The sequence below is a fragment of the Pristiophorus japonicus genome, chromosome 6, assembly GCF_044704955.1.
Source record: "Pristiophorus japonicus isolate sPriJap1 chromosome 6, sPriJap1.hap1, whole genome shotgun sequence".
Lineage (NCBI taxonomy): Eukaryota > Metazoa > Chordata > Chondrichthyes > Pristiophoridae > Pristiophorus > Pristiophorus japonicus.
The window spans coordinates 201,431,505-201,451,221 of NC_091982.1; the positions used below are offsets into that span (position 1 = coordinate 201,431,505).

A 19,717-nucleotide genomic window follows, 5' to 3' on the forward strand; every position below is an offset into this window, starting at 1 on the left:
GTCACTTCAGTTTGAGTACAACACATTGCCTCGTGAAGTCATTCATAGGTATAGTACAAACATAATAAGTACCAGCTGAGGAGGAGGAGGAAGAGGAGGAGGAGGCGCAGGAGGAGGAGGATCCCCATCACCCCAGAGCCAGGAGGCGTCGACACATCGCCACCCTGGAAGGGGTGGGTGCAGACTGGCTAGCACCCTCCTGGGTGGGTGCATCCACACATATATGGAGGTGCCTGACACTTCCCCTGCAATCTCCCTCCATGCATTATGTACTGTCTGTCTGCCAGGTCTCCCCACGTCAGGAAACAGTATTCTTCTTCTGTCCTCCACACCGTCCATTAGTGTCTCCAGCTCCATATCAGTGAACCTGTTGGCTCTCCTTGCACCTCTTACACCAGCCATCCTTCTAACCACCTTCACCCCTCAGGGTCTTGCTGCAAACCCTCGCCTTTAAAAAGGCCAGGGAGCAGCTGGCTCATTAGAAACCCTTACCTGCATGCTGAATTTCTCAGTGGTGATAACACTCAAATTAAGACAGCCACACTGCTGAAAAATCCACTTTGGAAGGGTTCATTAGCGCTGGAACCCATTTGTTCATTTTTGGAGCTGAATATGGGGTGGTCCAGCCACGAAAAAATTTAGGCGCTAACGGCCACAAAAAGTGCGGGAGCACCAGCTTTCCAGCGGTACTGAATTTCGGGCCCAAGATCTGTAACTTTAACCTGTCTTTTTCTTTCAGCTGCTGACTGACCTGGTGGGTAGTTTCAACATGTTCAGTTTTATGCTAGTGCTCTTTCGATTCTTTAACAACTTCCTCTACCTATTCAGAACTCCTGTGCCATTATCAGTGTCTTTTTTCCTTTTAGGAAATCATACCAACCCAGAGGGCTGTGGATGCTGAGTTTCTGAATATATTCAAGGCTGAGATAAATATATCTTTGCGTCTAGGGGAATCAAGGGATATGGAAATCGGGCAGGAAAGTGGAGTTGAGCTTGGTGATCAGCCATGATCTTATTGAATGGCAGAGCAGGCTCGAGGGGCCGTATGGTCTACTGCTGCTTCTATTTCTTATCATCTTATACAGCATTGTCATTTACATTTTAACACCTTTTTGTGTAGTTCTTTTAACATTGGGAAACTTTTAACTTGAAAACATTGAAAGGTGATGACAGCAGGGAAAATTATATTAAAAGAACATCTATTATAAATTAAGAATAGTAAGTGGCCTCACAATTCTAAAGGTACTGCACTCTTTCTGTACCTGATTTGACATTGATTTCACCCGCTCTCAATTACACGTCCTTCTGCTATTTATTTCACAATCCTTCAATTTGATTGGTGAATACACAGTTGGTTGCCCTGTTCACTCAGATCCCAGATGCCCCTTTCCCTCGCTCTGATGTTATCAGCTCACAGTTTCAGCAACTTACCATGCAAAATATTTAAAAACCTTAACGTAGAAGAGCAAGTCTAACTAACAGCAGATTCCATTAGATGCCCTACTACAGCGAATTCTGGCCCAATCAAGCACCACCAAATGGTGCCCTGATTAAATCCAAGAATTTGTGCTTCAAATTAGAGTGGTAATAACTCAATAATAAACAGATAATACTTTAAGGGCTAGATTTTCGATTATTTTTGCATGCATCACGCCCACTTAATATCCATTTTAAAGCTGAAATGACGTGTAAAGCCCAGATATCACCCATTTAGTCACAAAATGGAAACTGACGCCCATTTCTTGGTCACTTATCGGCAAGTGTTACTTTCCACATGTGTGCAACGCTGAGAAAAAATAACAGTGCCCGCCCACTTTTTTTGTGTGGAATCATCAGAATGGGCGATCCCAACGCCCATAATATCGGCCAGCGTTACTTCGGCACGTAATTAACGCTGAGATTTAATAATACCGCCCAGCCACGGTTTTTTGTCGTAAAGATCACATTTGCCGAAACTAACGCCCGGTATAGCGCCCATCCTTACTTTTGGCACCTCGCACACATCTTGCCGACAATTTCGCTCACCGAAAAAAACACTGGGAAAAAGTGGAACTAACCGGAACTACTCACTGCGGTATGGACGCCATGTTCTAAATTGCATGTCGCATCATTTAAAAGGCTGCTCTGTTTCAACCTCAGAGGAGTTCGGATGTACTCTGGAGGTCTTTGGAGGTGATGTGAACATCTGAACAAACATCTTATCATACTGTGGACGATTGGTGTTTACTAGGTGTCTTAGTGGGGACACTCATTCTTTGTATACAATCGGTGGAAAACAGATAGCTATTGGAATGGGGCCTGTCCTTTCTCACCCTCTCTTGATGACCACTCATGTGCTGCAGACTCGAGATGGCAGAAGGTATGCTCAACAGCATAATGTGCCCAATGTAAGACAGACTAATGAGGAGGACCAGACGTTACAACCCCTGCAAGTAAAGGGAGAAGCAGTCTTACCTCAACTTGTGCAACACCACCTGCCTTTGGAGACTGCACTTCCACAAAGAGGTTATCATTGAGATCTGCCAGCTCATCAAGGGAGATTTGCAGTCTGCCAGCACCATCGGAACTGCACTATCCGTCGAGGTCAAGGTCACTGTCGTTCTACACATCAGGTTCCTTTCAGGCCTCAGCGGCGACATTTGCAGTATGTCCCAGCACGCCACACTTTGCTGCATTAGATAGGTCACTGAAGCCCTGTACGCATGCAGGATGGATTTATCAGCTTCCCTATGACCAGGGAGGTTCAGACTGAGAGGGCTTTAGGATTCTACCGAATTGTTAACTTCCCCAAGATGCAGGGAGCAATAGACTGTATGCACATTGCGATGCGGGCACCTTTTCAGGATACAGAGGTTTTCAGGAACCGCAAGGGATTCCACTCCCTGAATGTGCAACTCATTCTCGACTGTCATGTATGTAACCTCTATGTAACAGCACTGCAATACTGTATATACTTAAGCAATGCACACCTTGACCACAGGGGGTGAACTTGTGGGAGACACTGCTTACCTGGTCATCCAGGTATATAAAGGGAGGTCCCACGCAGGGTCATCAATTCTTGGTCCTGTAAATAAAGGTTCAGGTCATAGAGTGACCTTATCCATAGAATGTGCCTCATGTGGATTTTGTGCCATTGAGTAAGGACATTACATTGGCGACGAGAAACTGGAATCAACGACCCATGAGAATGGCCACCGGTAGAACAGAGGTACGGTACTGTGTTGGTGAGGACTGGGACGATTTCATTGAGAGGCTCCAGCAAAGCTTTGTCACGAAAGAATGGCTGGGAGGTGCAGCTGCCGACAAGCGAAGGGCCCATCTGCTGACCAGCTGCGGACCTAAGACTTATGCACTCATGAAGGACCTACTAGCACCCGAAAAGCCGGCGGACAAAACCTTTGAAGAGCTCAGCAAACTAATCGGTGAGCACCTCAAACCGGCGAGCAGCATACACATGGCCCGACACAGAGTCTATACCCACCGACGTCGAGAAGGACAGAGCATACCAGACTTCGTTGCGGACCTCCGGCGTTTGGTCAGCCTCTAAGTTCACAGACGCCTGCAGGGGGGAGATGTTAAGGGACTTCTTTATTGAGGGCATCGGTCATGCGGGGATTTTACGAAAGTTAATTGACACCAAGGACTTGACTTTGGAAGCGGCGGCATTGATGGCTCAGACTTTCATGGAGGGGGAGGAGGAAACCAACACAATATACGCGCGCAATTCTGCCTCCAATGCAGCGGGGGATCAGGGAGTCAATATCATAAACACGACTCAGAGCCCCGCAGGCAGGCAAGGGCAGTTCAACACACCCCAGGCAGCAATAGAACCCAGAGTAGGTTTTCAACAGAGACAATGGCAGGCTGAACGGACATTTACGCCATCACAGTGGACAATGCGATCCGGGATGGGGCCATTGACACCCACTAACAGGATACTCAAGAGCAGTCAAAGGGACAATCAGCGAGGAATGCCGGGTCATAGCTCCTTTGTTCACAACAATGGGAATCTCAGCTTATGCTGGAGGTGTGGGGGCAAACACTCTGCCAGGACTTGCAGGTTTCAACAATTTGTCTGCAGAAATTGCAACCTCAGTGACCATTTAGCTCGAATGTGCAGGAAGCCTATAACCAGGCTAATTTATGAGGCGGATGGACCAGAAGAAGGGTCTGTGAGGCAGGATGACTCTTGGGACAAATCAATGGATGCTGAAGTTCAGCAGGTTCATGTGGCAAACATTCACAGCTCATATACCAAAACGTCACCAATGATGATGAAGGTTTTATTAAACGGCATCCCTGTATGCATGGAGCTGGACACGGGGGCCAGCCAGTCACTCATGAGCGTTCAACAATTCGAAAAGCTATGGCCACTCAAAGCCCAGTGGATCCAAACTAGAACGCATTGAGACACAACTACGGATGTATACCAAAGAAATCATTCCAGTACTAGGCAGTGCAATGTTGGCGGTCACACACAATGGATCAGTGAAGCGACTGCCGCTTTGGATTGTCCCGGGCAGTGGTCCCGCACTGTTGGGGAGGAGCTGGTTCGCTGAGATGAACTGGAAATGGGGGGATGTGCACGCAGTGTCATCTGTGGAGCGAAGTTGGTGCTCACAAGTCCTACAACAATTTGAGTCACTATTCCAACCTGGCGTCAGGACTTTCAAAGGTATCAAAGTAGTGATACGCATCACCCCGGACGCCAGACCAGTGCACCACAAAGTCAGAGCGGTGCCGTATGTGATGCGGGAGAAAATTGAGAGCCAATTGGACCGTTTGCTGAGAGAGGGCATCATCTCGCCCGTTGAATTCAACGACTGGGTGAGCCCCATCATTCCCGTCCTAAAAGTGGATGGTTTTGTCAGGATCTGTGGCGCCGACAAGGCCACTATCAATCGGGTGTCCCTACAAGACCAATACCCGCTCCCGAGAGCGGAGGATCTTTTCGCCACGCTGGTAGGCAGCAAGCTGTTTACCAAGTTGGATCTCACTTCAGCCTGCATGACCTAAGAACTGGCCGACGAATCTAAACTACTGACCACCATCACTACGCACAAGGGACTGTTCGTTTACAACAGGTGCCCATTTGGCATTCGATCAGCGGCCGCAATTTTTCAAAGAAACATGGAAAGCCTGCTCAAATCCATTCCTAGAACAATCGTTTTTCAGGACGACATCCTCATCACGGGTCGTGACACCGAGGAACACCTCCTCAACCTGGAGGAGGCGCTACGCCGACTGGACCGGGTAGGCCTGCGGCTCAAGAAGTCTAAATGTGTGTTTTTGGCTCCTGAGGTTCAGTATCTGGACAGGAGGGTTGCTGCAGATGGGATTTGGCCCACCGAATCCAAAACAGAGGCGATTCGACGAGCGCCCAGGCCCGGCAACACATCGGAGTTGCATCATTTCTGGGTCTCTTGAAATATTTCGGGAACTTTTTGCTGAACTTAAGCACGTTGTTGGAGCCGCTTCACGTGCTCCTGCGTAAGGTTTGTGATTGGTTTGGGGGGAACTGTCAAGAGCGGGCTTTCAATTGGGTGCAGACCTACTTTGTTCAATTAAGTTATTGACCCTGTACGACCCCTGTAAGAAATTGGTTCTGACATGTGATACATCGTCCTATGGGGTTGTGTGCGTGTTGGAGCAGAGTAAGGCTGAGGGACAACTACAACCGGTGGCTTATGCTTCCAGGTCGCTCTCTCAAGCAGAACGGGGATATGGGATGGTTGAGAAGGAGGCACTCGCATGTGTCTATGGTGTAAAAAAGATGCACCAGTACCTTTTTGGCAGGAGGTTCGAATTAAAAACGGACCACATGCCGTTAACATCCCTGTTGTCAGACAGCAAGGCTGTCAATGCCAATGCGTCAGCTCGCATACAGCGATGGGCTCTTATGCTGGCTGCTTATGACTACTCCATCTGGCACTGGCCCGGCACCGAAAATTGCGCTGACGCACTCAGCAGGCTTCCACTGGCCACCACCGAGGGGGCAGCGGAACAAAGCGCTGAGATGGTCATGGCCGTTGATGCCTTTGACAGCGCAGGCTCCCCCATCACAGCCCGCCAGATCAAAATCTGGACAAACAGAGATCCCCTCCTATCTCTGATTACAAAATGTGTCCTGACTGGGGATTGGGCGCCCGCACACGGAGCATGCCCTGAGGTCAGACCGTTCCACAGACGGATGGATGAGCTCTCCATCCAAGCTGACTGCCTACTATGGGGCAGCCGGGTAGTCATGCCCCAGAGGGGCACGGAGGCATTCATCAGGGAACTCCACAACGAGCATCCAGGCATCCTGCTGATGAAGGCCATTGCCCGGTCACATGTTTGGTAGCCGGGAATTGATTCAGACCTGGAACACTGTTCGCAGGTGCACGATGTGTGCCCAGCTGAGTAATGCCCCCAGGGAGGCTCCGCTCAGCCCGTGGCCCTGCCCCACCAGGCCATGGTCACGTATTCATGTAGACTACGCGGACCCGTTCATGGGAAAAATGTTTCTCATTGTGGTAGATGCGTACTCAAAATGGATCGCTTGCATCATTTTGAATTTGTGCAGAGTCTACGTGTGATCTTTGCAACCCATGGATTGCCGGACATCCTGGTTAGTGATAATGGCCCATGTTTCACGAGCTACGAATTCCGGGAGTTCATGTCGGGCAATGGCATCAACCATGTCAGGACAGCACCGTTCAAGCCGGCCTCCAATGGCCAGGCGGAATGTGCGGTCCAAATCATTAAACAAGGCAAGCTCAGGATTCAAGGACCTTCCCTTGAATGCCGCCTATCACGCCTCCTGCTGGCCTATAGGTCCCGACCACATTTGCTCACGGGGGTCCCGCCTGCTGAGCTACTTATGAAATGAGCACTCAAAACTCGGTTGTCCCTCATTCACCCAGTCCTGACCAACATAGTTGAGGGCAAGTGCCAGTCCCAAAAAGAGTACCATGACGGAAATTCAAGGGGGAGATGTATAGAAATAAATGACCCCATATTTGTCCTCAATCATGCTTTGGGGCCAAAATGGCTTGAGGGTACTGTAATAGACAAAGAGGGGAACAGGTTCATCATGGTTAAACTTAACAATGGGCAGATATGCCGCAAGCATCTGGACCAAGTAAAAAAAAAGGTTCAGCATGAACACTGAGGAACCTGAGGAAGATCATGAGATGGTGCTCACACCACCGCCAGTGAATGAGCAACAAGAACATTCAGCAGCATGCATAGTCCCTGCAGTCAGCCCGGACAGGCCGGAATCACCACAGATGACAGACACGCATACCAAGGCTCAACAACCAGAGCCCCAACTGCAGCGCTCCACGAGAGAGCGCAGGCCACCCGAGAGACTTAACCTATGATCCCAATAAGATGTTGAGGGGAGGTGATGTCATGTATGTAACCTTTATATAACAACATTGCAATACTGTAAGAAATGCACACCTTGACCACAGGGGTGAACTTGTGGGAGACACTCCTCACCTGGTCATCTAGGTATATAAAGGGAGGTTCCACGCAGGATCATCACTTCTTGGTCCTATGAATAAAGGTTCAGGTCATAGAGTGATCTTGTCCATAGAATGTGCCTCGTGTGGGTTTTGTGCCATTGAGTAAGGACATTACATCGACCACCAACAAATTATTCTGGCAGTGAATGCTAAATTTCCGGGCAGCATCCATGATGCTCACATCCTGCGTGAGAGCACTGTATCTGACTTGTTTAACAATCAGCGACAAGGTCAATGCTGGATGCTTGGTGACAAAGGATATGGCCTCACCACCTGGCTGATGACCCCCCTGCGTGACAGCCACACCGAAGCCGAGAAGCGATACAATGAAAGCCACAGATCCACTCGCAATATCGTCGAGAAAACCATTGGAGTGCTTAAGCAGCGCTTTAGATGCCTGGACCACTCAAGAGGCGAGCTCCAATACCACCCTGATCAGGTAGCTCAATTTGTGGTGGTGTGCTCCATGCTGCACAACTTGGCTATCAGGAGGAGACAAGAATTGCCAGAAGGGTCTGACGGTCCACCTCAGGAGAGGAAGAGGAGGACGAGGAGGTGGACGCTGACCTCGGGCCAGACAATCAGGCTGACGCTGAAGCCATGCCCCCCCCCTCTGTAGATCGCAGGAAAGGGCCCGTGGTGGCTACATAGCTACAAGAGTCTTGCGTCAGGAGCTCATAAATGAGCGCTTTGCTTGAAAGAACGTTGGTGGTATTTAGAAAGCTGACACACTGCTGGGTGTACAGGTCATACATCAATGGTGGGTATCACCTTGGTGACAGTTAAACTTGAAGTTGATTCAACTGTAATTATACCCTTTGATGTTCAGGAATCACCAGTGTGTAACGGTGCAGCTATCTGAGCCAATAAGGTTATGTTAAATAAAAAACATTAAAACCGACCATTTGTCTGAAATCATAAGTATATCTGTAAAAGCCGCTCCATCTCACCCCTGCCCCAGCCCACAACAAATGTATCACATTTACATCATTACAATGGACCCCATTTCCCACAAATGCAAGCCAACAAGGTAGCCCCCTCACCCCGACCCTCCCACCAAAATAGCAGCATCAACCTAAAAATATGCCCCAGACAACACCTGCGGCCATGCACCTCACTTTCCTTTCCCCGTGCCCCCCTCCCCACTTCTCTCCACCTCGACCCCTTCCCCTTCCCCTTCTGACTCCAAGCTGCCTGGCCGTGGAGTTCCTCAGGTGCTGCTTCACTGGGAGGGATGACGGCAGAACTGCCGCTTGGATGGATACGGGAGAGGACGGTCCCAAGGTGGGAACATGATCCGAGCTAGAGGCAAGATGTTGCTCCTGGCTCTCATGTGTCGTTGGCAATGGGGGTACGGCATCTTGGGGATTTGAGTATAGGAGCAGGGCGGTCTTACTGCAGTTGTAGAGAGCCTTGGTGAGGCCACACCTGGAATATTGTGTTCAGTTTTCGTCTCCTAATCTAAGGAAGGACATTCTTGCTATTGAGGGAGTACAGCGAAGGTTCACCAGATTGATTCCCGGGATGGCAGGATTGACATATGAGGAGAGACTGGATCAACTGGGCTTGTATCCACTGGAGTTTAGAAGAATGAGAGGGGATTTCATAGAAACATATAAAATTCTGACGGGACTGGACAGGTTAGAGGCAGGAAGAATGTACCCGTTGCTGGGGAGTTCCAGAACCAGGGATCACAGTCTAAGAATAAGGAGTAAGCCATTTAGGACCGAGATGAGGAGAAACTTCTACACTCAGAATTGTTAACCTGTGGAATTCTCTACCGCAGAAAGTTGTTGAGGCCAGTTTGTTAGATATATTCAAAAGGGAGTTAGATATGGCTCTTATGGCCAAAGGGATCAAGGGGTATGGAGAGAAAGCAGGAAAGGGATACTGAGGTTGAATGATCAGCCATGATCTTATTGAATGGCGGTGCAGGCTCCAGGGACCGAATGGCCTGCTCCTGCACCTCATTTCTATGTTTCTATGTTTTCTATGTGCAGTGCCACGCTCTGGGACCACTGGGAGCCCTCTGCCACCAGTGTTCCTGGCTAACAGCTCCAGGCCTCCTCCATCCCTTCCATGTTATGCATTATTTGTTGGTCAAAAACTCGGTACCAACTATGTTCTTGGTGCTTAGTAGGCTTTTTGCTGCTGGTGAATCTCCCTCGTGCCTCCCACAACAGCCAATCAAGAACACACCATACCCACAGATGCTTTCAGTCCCTCTCTGCTCCCTCTCTCTCTGTCTCCTCTTCTGCGCATGTAATGATAACCCCTGACCTCCTGAATCGCGGGAAATGAGCGTTGCCATGCTGTTGCTAAGGATGGCAACACTTTACAACAGAAGGTCAAAGAGATTTAACGCTAACGCCCATTTCAGATCGCTCGCGGTAATACCCGATTTTTAAAATGGAGACAAGGGGCTTTGAAAATGGGCGACAGGCTGGTGATCTGAAAACCCATTTTTACCACCCATGCCGGAAATACCGCCCATTTTTGGACGATCTGCACAAAAGTGTAAAATCTAGCCCTAAATCAGCTTAAGAGAGCATAATTCAAAGCACCCATTGTTAAAAGTAAAAGCCTAAAAAAAAATCACAAAAATACAAGCCAGTCATATATGGACAGCTGCACACAGAGAAAATAATGAAAACTGTTGCAATTCAGGAAAATTTCCATTCCCCACCTTCTAATCCTGCTTGACCTGAAAAATTTCCAATGGTCCTGAACACCTCATTGCAATGGCACAGAAAATCGATTTGTATTTTGTGTAGTGAAAATGCTGATATTCTCTTGTTTTGAATATTTAAATCATTGAGCAAAATATATTGTAAGGGTTCCATTTTCTTGTTTTTCCATTCAGTTCAGTTTCTTTATTCACTATCACTTTAATTTTAAGCAGGAGCGTATTTAAAATAAATGGAAATACAACTTGGTTATTGTTCCAATATCATTCTATAGAGTGATGGCCATGTGCTTCGAATTCTGCTGTTTTGATAGTTGAGAACTAGGGTGCTTCTCCACAAGGAAAAAGGAAGAAAGCAGTAGTTATGTGTTAATCTAGACCACTCTTATCCAACTCATAGCACCAGACACCAAAGCAGAATTTTAATAATTCTGGCAAATACTCTTTTAGTATGGAAATAATACAAGGTATTGTAAGGCCAAAAATGAAATTAATACAAATATTAGGAAGGACAATAATAAAGTAAATTTAATCTACAGAAATGTAAGGGTGCATATGTACTGAAACACGGCAAAACAGTTTAGATTTTGCACAAATGCCATTGTAGCAGCATAATACTGGGAACCAACCCGACACTGATGCAGTGTCAAACTCAGTTTGAAAAATGTTTTTTGGCTGTTTATAAACTTACCCAGGGCTTAGTTAAATGTATTGAGTATGAAGGCTTCCATCTGACCTGTTAATATACATTTAAAATCTAATGCCTTGGACACCTGCACATATATAGCTTGGGAGCCCAAATCTTAGCCAATCAGTATAAACAAGGCTCTGCTGGCTGCCAATGGTTAATGCAGCTACTGATCTGAGATTGATAGCTGTAGTATAACTGCATTCCAAATTGCCATTACCAGTGTAAATGTACCCAAGGAATGGAAGGAAAATCAGCATACAGCTTTCCTTGGCATTTAGAACTCCGTTTCAAATCAATTTCAACTCAGTAGCTATGTATATCTATAACTCTGATAACAGTTTAGTACAGCTGTATGAGTTTCAAGCTGAAAAAAAAGTGCTACGAAAATGGTTTTGCCTGATGCATGTAAAAGTTAACAAAGAAGTGATCTTACAGCAGATCCCACATTTTCTACACGGAAACTGCTCTCAAAGGGAGAATGGGCTTGAGATAAGAATACAAAGTTGTAGCCCTGATTCTGCAAGTCCAGCTCCCTGCTGGGAGAGCAGGATCATGGAATAAATCCTAATATAAAAAGAACTGTGCCATTTTGCATGGTTTGCTTTAAGACTAAGGTATTAATGGTTTACATTCTCATTTATAGGTTTAAAATTCAACAGAAGTTAGATTTGAAAGAACCACTCGGAGTCCTCAATATCACAGAAATATTTGAAAATGGAAGTGACCTTTCTGGGATCGCAAGTATGAATATTAGGGCTACTTTTGCATTCCTAGCTAAAAAGTCACAAGGACTGGATTCTGATATAATGTGCATATTGGAATGGTGAAGAGCTAGGATCTCAATACCTGCAAGCCCAGCTCACCAATATCATTTAATAATGCTTGCTGTGTCACTTGTGGCTTGTGTAAAGTAGGTGACTATGCAATATGAAATGAATAAGCAACCCTTAAAGGAGTATGGCTTAAAATGAAAAGGATGCAGCCACTTACAGAGACATTTGTGGGGATAAAAATGTTGGAGCCTTTTCAAAGGAGTCACGCCTGTCAGGAGCACATATTGGGAAATCATGTGCATGGTTCCTATTATTTTCCATCTATTAAAATGAATGGACTGAAAATTATGGGAAATGTGTGTGCAGTTTCCTGGTGGTGAGGCTCTGCACTGGGGACATGATTTTGTAAAAGTGACCTTAATGTGTAAATGCTAATATGTGGTTGTCTTAAAATTCTGTTTATGACAATTTTGCAGTTAATTTCATGTGTGAAATTCTATTACAAATAACTGTGATAAATCACTCCACATGCTTTAAAGAAAGACAGATAGGATTCTTAATACTTTTGGGAAATTAAATACATTTTGGGGCAACCTTTTTAATCCACACAGAAGTTGATTGAATTCTGTATCGCAAATTACACTCTGGGGTTTTTAGGTGAGGATATTTTTTTATTTGAATGTATAGATACTGCCTGTACCAAATGCTGTACCTTCCCTAGCCTCTCCCTATGCCATTATGCAACTAGCCATTAGGAGATAAAGGCATTACAGGTTGAGCGTCCGAAATCCAGAGTTCCAAAATTCGGAATGTTCCAAAATCCGGACATTGCGCTGATCCATGGAGGGGCCGTCCGGAATCCGAAAAATGTTCCGAAATCAGGACATTTTTTTAAACCGATTACTACTGTCAGTTGGGCCTGGGGAGGGGGGAAATTAGCCCCCCCCCCAAAAAATTATAAAAAACAAAAATTAAAAATTCACAAAACATTCACAGAACCCTTACCTACTAAATCGCTGAAAAGAATGAAAAAATAAAAATGTTAACTTACCTTTTTTGCAGGATTTCAACGCAGGTTTTTCCTGGCCGCCGACCCCTGACCCGCAGCACCGCCAACCCTCCGCCGCCGGCCCGCACCCTTCGCTGACGACCCTCCGCGCCGCCCCAGACCCTCTGCCGTCCCCCGCCCCCCCATCCGCCGACCCTTCACCCCGGACTCCCCTCCACTGTCCCGGACCCTTCGCCGACCCCCACTCCCCTCCCCTCCGTTGCCGCCTGGATCCTCCGCCAACCCTCCGTTGCCGCGCCCCGGACCCTCTGCCGCCGCAGCACCCTTACCTTGGCCCAGATGTTTCCAGATTCGGGACATCGGAAAGGTGTTCTGAAATCCAGAAATACCCAAAATCCAGAGCGGCCTCGGTCCCGAAGTTTCTGGATTTCGGATGCTCTACCTGTACCATTGTTCATCCACCCATTGTGCCTGTGTCTCTGTGACACTCTACCATTTTGTGGCATAGAACAGTGGTTGGCACGCTATCAGCTGTTCTATTTTGCCACCTTCAGTAAAAGTAATCTTAAAAAATGACACCTTATTGGTGAATAAGAGAATATTAACTAATGAGAACAGAAGCACAAACATAAACAATAGCATGTTCACCTTAAATACTCAAGAAAAGTTCATATTTGACGATAATTCATTACTAAATGTTATAATTGCTCATTTCAATAGATTCACCTGACCTGTACATTTCTCAAGCAGTCCATCAAGCATTTATTGAAATAAATGAAGAAGGGAGTGAAGCAGCAGCTTCAACAGGTATATGATTGCTTTATCAAATTTAAATCAATTTCATATTTAGTATGTGTTTCAGTTGGTTTTCTTCTGTGTTTTTTAACAAAATAAAAACTTGTCTGTAGACAATGATGTAACAAGTAGAAAAAAGGCAAATACTGTTGACCTGTCATGGTGGATTTTGAAAAGACCTTGTTTCAAATTAGCTATTTTCAGTTGAATAGGACTGTCTTATGTATACAATAAATTAGTAAATTGTCACATAAATTAAAGAAAGAATTTCATTAAACATCTCAGAATGATGTTTGTAAAGAAATAACATTATCTTTCATGGCCTCAGAAATTCCCAAAATGCTTCACAGTCAATAAAGTATTTTTGAAGTGTAATCATTATTGTAATGTCGGAAAACACCCCAACCAATGTGCACACAGCAAGGTCCCACAAATATAAATGATGTAGATTTTTGAATAAAGCTTGGCCAGGATATCAGGGGAACTCGCTGCTCTTTTTTAAATAGTATGATGGGATTTTCTATGTCCATCTGGGAGGGCTGACGGGGCCTCGGTTTAACATCTTATCTGAATGACAGCACCTCCAACAGTGCAGTACTCCCTCAATCCTGCATTGAAGTTTCAACCTGGATTATATGTTCAAGTCTCTAGAGTGGGGTTTGAATTCACTACCTTCGTGGAATCATAGAATGATACAGGACAGAAGGAAGCCATTCGGCCCAGTGTGTCTGCCGGCTCTTTGAAAGAGCTATCCAATTAGTTCCACTTCCTGCTCTCTCCCCAAAGCCCTGCTAATTTTTTCCCTTCAAGTATTTAACCAGTTCACTTTTGAAAGTTACTATTGAATCTGTTTCCACCACCCTTTCAGTCAATGCATTCCAGTTCACAACAACTCGTTGCATAAAAAAAATGTTTCCTCATGTCGCCTCTAGTTCTTTTGCCAATCATCTTAAATCTGTGTCCTCTGCTTACCAACCTTTTTGCCACTGGAAACAATTTTTCCTTATTTACTCTATCAATACAGTTCATCATTTTGAACTCCTCTATCAAATCTCTTCTTAACCTTCTCTGCTCTAAGGAGAACAACTCCAGCTTCTCCAGTCTCTCTACATAATTGAAGTCCCTCATCCCTAGTACCATTCTAGTAAATCTCTTCTGCACCCTCTCTAAGACCTTGACATCATTCCTAATGTATGGTGCCCAGAATTGAACACAATACTTCAGCTGCCTAACCAGTATTTAATTAAGGTTTAGCTTAACATCCTTGCTTTTGTACGCTATGCTTCTGTTAATAAAGCCAATGATCCCATATGCATTTTTAACAGCCTTCTCAACTTGTCCTCCGACCTTCAAAGATTTGCAAACATACGTCCCCAGGTCTCTCTGTTCGTGCATCCCCTTTAAAATTGTACCATTTAGTTTATATTGCCTCTCCTCATTCTTCCTACCAAAATGTATCACGTCACACTTCTCTGTTAAATATCATCTGCTATGTGTCTGCCCATTTCACCAGTCTGTCTATGGCTCCGTGAAATCTGTTACTATGCTCCTCATTGTTTACTACATTTCTGAGTTTCGCGCCATCTGAAAACTTTGAAATGATACCCTGTATGCCCAAGTCCAGCTCATTAATAGATATGAAAAAGAGCAGTGGTCCTAATACCTACCCTTGAGGAACACCACTGTTTACTAACCTGCAGTCAGAAAAACAACCATTCACCACCACTCTCTGCTTTCTGTTCCTTAGCCAATTTTGTATCCATGCTGCCACTGTCCCTTTAATTTTGCATGCAAGTTTATTATATGGTACTTTGTCAAATGCATTTTGAAAGTCCATATACACATCAACTGCACTACCCTCAACAACCTTCTCCATTATTTCATCAAAGAGTTGCTGGGTTTAGCCGCTCCTCCTTTTTGAAATGGGTGTTAACATTTGCAATCCTCCACACCCATATATAAGGATTGGAAGATCAAGGGCTAGAAATTGGCTGCCTTTGCACCTCCCATTAGCGCCTCTGGGAGCGATAACGGGACGCTAATGGTTTTGCGCCCGGACGCGGCAAGATCAGCGATCCCTGTCATATTCAACAGGAGTTTTGCGGCAGTGCTATGGCATTGCGCCCCAATCTCCTTCGCCCGGAGAACGTGATGTAATCGCCGTGCACATTGCCCAAGACCCGAAATTGCATTCCGCCCCCTGCAGCAGTGCCAGGCGAAAACAGCGACAGCTGCAGGAAGCGTGCATTGGGCGGCCAGTCGCTTCGGGGATGATGCTTAAAGGCAAGGTGGCTGAAGTAAGTAAAAAAAACTTACCTTCTATCTTGCAGCTTTTTTCGCAGGTTCCTGCCCGAGATCAATCAGTCCGGCATTCTGTTTGACTGCCAGGCTGATCATGCAGGATTGCGGCTGCCGTCGTGGAGAAGGTAAGTTGTTTTTCCTTTGCAGAGCCTGCAGTGAAGGTCTTTTCCTTTAAGGGAGGGAAGGAGCTTTTCAAAGCGGCAGCACTGCACATCCCAGAATGCTGAACTCACCGCCTCACCTGCTGCCGATTGCGCTCCGGGAAGGAAGTGGAGTGCTTCATTTAGTACTGCACTTCCTTCTTGGAGCACAAACACCAATTTAAAAAAAAAGTTTGAAATGATTAGCGCCTGGCGTTAACGCCCCAAACGGGGCGATACTCAATTTCACTCCCTTTGGCTAGAGCCTCCGCAATTTCCACCCTTACTTCCCTCAGTAACCTCGGAGGCATCCCATCTGGATCAAATGACTTTCCTACTTTGAATGCTGCCAATGTGTTAAGTACTTCCTCTTTATCTATTTTTATCCTACCTTCTTTACTACCTCCTTATTTACTGCTACAACTATTTTCGTTGTAAACATTAATCAAGTGCCCCCTGATTAAAGGTGAGGGGGAACTAAAACCGACAAAATAAACCAATTGAACTTTGGACGGTAAACTTAAATCAAGTTAAAATTTGGTTTCCGGGGGTGATGATGCACTCCAGTCCCTCCAGTGCCCACCTCTCGCGGAAGGCCGAGAGCGTACCGATGGACACCGCGTGCGCCATCTCCAGGGACACCCTGGCTCGGATGTAACCGTGGAAGAGAGGCAGGCAGTTGGGCTGAACGACCCACTTGACCGCCCGCTGCCTGGACTGGTTGATGGCCACCTTGGCTATGCCCAGGCGCAGTCCTATGAAGAGGTCTTCCAACCTGCTCATTCCCCTCCGCACAAGGTGCCCAAAGATCAGGAGCATGGGACTGAAGTGCAATCAGAAATTGAGGAGCAGCCCCTTCAATTAATGGAAGGGGCCTGCAACCTCACAAATACGACATAAACATGGAACATGGACTCTTCTCGACTGCAGAAATTACAGGCAGCCTGGGAGTCCGTGAACCGACTTAAAAACTTATTGCACGGGACTGCTCCATGCAACACCCTCGAGGCCAAGTTCCCAATAAATAAAGGGAGAAGTCCTGCATAGAGAGCACTCCATTGGGGACCCCCGCCTCCTCCGGATGGCAAGATGGTACGCCATGGCCTGTCCGGACGGCAGACGAGGATGGCAAAATGGAGAGTGTGCAAGAGCAGCCCGTACAGGAATCCCCTCTGCGCAGAACTGAAAGGCACGGAGGGGATTTCCTGGAGGAGGCTCAAGTTGTGAGGCGCCGGCTCCCGAGGGAGGTTTCGGGGCTTGGCACTGATGAAGAATTCCATCTGGGCGGGGGTCAGTTCGGAGGGGATCACCCCACGTGCTTGAGCATCCTCGACACACCTAACGGAGTCGGGCCCAGTGCTGTTTTTAGCGACTCGATGGCATCGGCCGCGCGCCGGACGTCGGCCCAGGATAGTCTCCGTGCCAGCTCCTCTGGCGCCATCTAGCCCGCTCCTCCGCCATCGAGCAGGTCCCTGACCCTCGTCACCTTGCCAAACACAGCCCTCTCATCCGCCTGCCACCTAAAACCGCGGTCGTGGAGGTACAGATTATTTACTGCTACATTGGCAATATCCTCTTCTGTAATGAAGACAGCTGCAAAGTACTCATTTAATACCTCAGCCATGCCCTTTGCCTCCACAAGCAGATCTCCTTTTTGTTCCCTAATCCTTTTTGTTGACTAACCTTTTACAATTTATATATTTATAAAAGACTTTTATGTTAGCCCCTAATCTATTCTCATACTCTCTTTTTGGGAAGATATCTTCTCTGTATCCAAACTATCTCCTCTTTGAAGGCCACCATGACTGTTCAATTACTATTTTGCCTACCAATTTTTGATTCCGATCCACCTAGGCCAGATCCTTTTTTAACTCACTGAAATTAGCCCTCCTCCAGTTAAGTATTTTTATGCTTGATTGTCCCTTATCATTTTCTATAACTATTCTAAACCTGATGTTATGATCACTGTTCCCAAATGCTCTTCCAGTGAATCATGTTTCATTTGCTCCACTTCATTCTCTGTAACTAGATCCAGCACTGCCTCCGTCCTCATTGGGCTGGAATCACAATGAACAAGAAATTTCTCAGTTTCAAGAATTCCTTCCCCTTGTTACCCTGTACACTGTTACTATCCCAGTCTATATTAGTCTAAAAAAAAGACTTGCATTTATAAGCACTTTACAACCAATGAAGTACTTTAAAAAAAAGTGTAGTCACTGTTACAATTTAGAAAACACGACATCAAGCTCCCACAACAGCAATGTGATAATGACCAGATAATCATTTTTTTTTGTGATATTGATTGAGGGATAAATATTGGCCAGGACACCGGGGATAACTCCCCTGCTCTTCTTCGAAATAGTACCATGGGATCTTTTATATCCACCTTAAAGAGCAGACGGGGCCTTCATTTAACATCTCATCCATTAGATGGGACCTCTGACAATACAGCACTCCCTCAGTAGTGCACTGGAGTGTCAGCCAAGATGCTTGTGCTCAAATCTCTGGAGTGGGACATGAACCCATAACCTTCTGATTCAGAGGAGAGAGTGCTACCAACTAAGCCACAGCTGACCCTATAGTTCTTGCATCTTTCTGTAATTTGCCTGCAAATTTGCTCCTCTATCTCCTTCGTACTATAGTATATAGGCTTAGGCAAGAGTGCTACCACGAAGCCAAGGCTGACACCTAATGTTATTAATAAGAAGGGGAGAAAAATAAAATTAATACAGTCTTGGTGCAAAATAAAATCTATTTTAGATATTTTTTGTTGTTTGTTTTCCAAAGCTATGTGCAAACTGTGGTAAATCTCTGGATATTGGATGTTTTCATGCAGGTATGACAGCAGCAACCATGAGCCTTTCTCGGCATCAATTTATGGCTAATCGTCCATTTGTGTTTCTGATACGGAACAACTTGACAGGTAATGTTCCTCTGATTTAATTTGTTTATTCACGTCATTTGTTGGAATGTTTTTGAGAGCTTAATTACTTTTTATTAAACAATGCACCTTGCTTTCTGCTCTCCCCAAAATTGTGTGTACTTACAATCATGAAACTAGTTTTTTTTTATATCAATCTGGAGCAAGCAGTTAATATTGAATAAAATAATCCTGAATAAACATACATACTATAATGGTGATATTTTTAATTTAATTATTTTGTGAACTTTTGCTTTTGTTGAAAGTACCTTGGTTTTGACGAACAGATCTGTACTTCAAAAATGATCACAAATCACATCATTAACAAATCTTCCCAAGAACTGCTTTCTCAGATACGTTTTTGAAGATTTCAAAAGAACTTGAAATACATAAATACAATATAGCAGATACCACCCACCATTACTAGTGTTCAGCTCAGACTAATAGGTATGAATTGTATCAAATCTAGCCAGCTGTCAGTGGTAATAGGTATTCCACCATTTTCTTTGCCTTATTTTAAATATTTTTGATTTTCAGGTTCAGTTTTATTTGTGGGAAGAGTAATGGACCCCGAGATGATGAATTCCTATGGGAGAGATAAAGAAGCACTGTAAAATAAAATACAAACAATGCTGCATAAATTAATACCACTGAATTTGTTTTACTTGTATTGGTTCAATCTAAAATATACTGATATACCTTAAACAGAAACAAAACTGGAACTGTTTTAGAATGGACTTATTTTCCAGAAATCAAATCACACAAACAAACATTATCAAAAGGAGCAGAGCAGACCATCTTCAACTGCAGGGTTAGGAAGGTGTCCTCCTTCATATACCAAAGGCTGAAAATGCAATCTGTCTTTTGTAATATAAATTGTGACCCCAAGAA

At 45.4% G+C, this 19,717-nt stretch overlaps 1 protein-coding gene across 1 annotated transcript in view; it reads left to right on the forward strand.

Moving 5' to 3' along the window:
* Nucleotides 1-19,471, forward strand: part of LOC139266246 (serpin I2-like) — a 50,804-nt gene extending 31,333 nt beyond the window's left edge. Inside the window, exons 6-9 of the mRNA XM_070884075.1 lie at nt 11,532-11,629; nt 13,391-13,477; nt 18,743-18,829; nt 19,364-19,471. Coding sequence (XP_070740176.1) covers nt 11,532-11,629; nt 13,391-13,477; nt 18,743-18,829; nt 19,364-19,440 — 349 coding nt within the window. The 3' untranslated portion in view covers nt 19,441-19,471. The remainder of the gene's footprint in view (nt 1-11,531; nt 11,630-13,390; nt 13,478-18,742; nt 18,830-19,363) is intronic.
* The last annotated feature ends 246 nt before the right edge of the window (nt 19,472-19,717 follow it).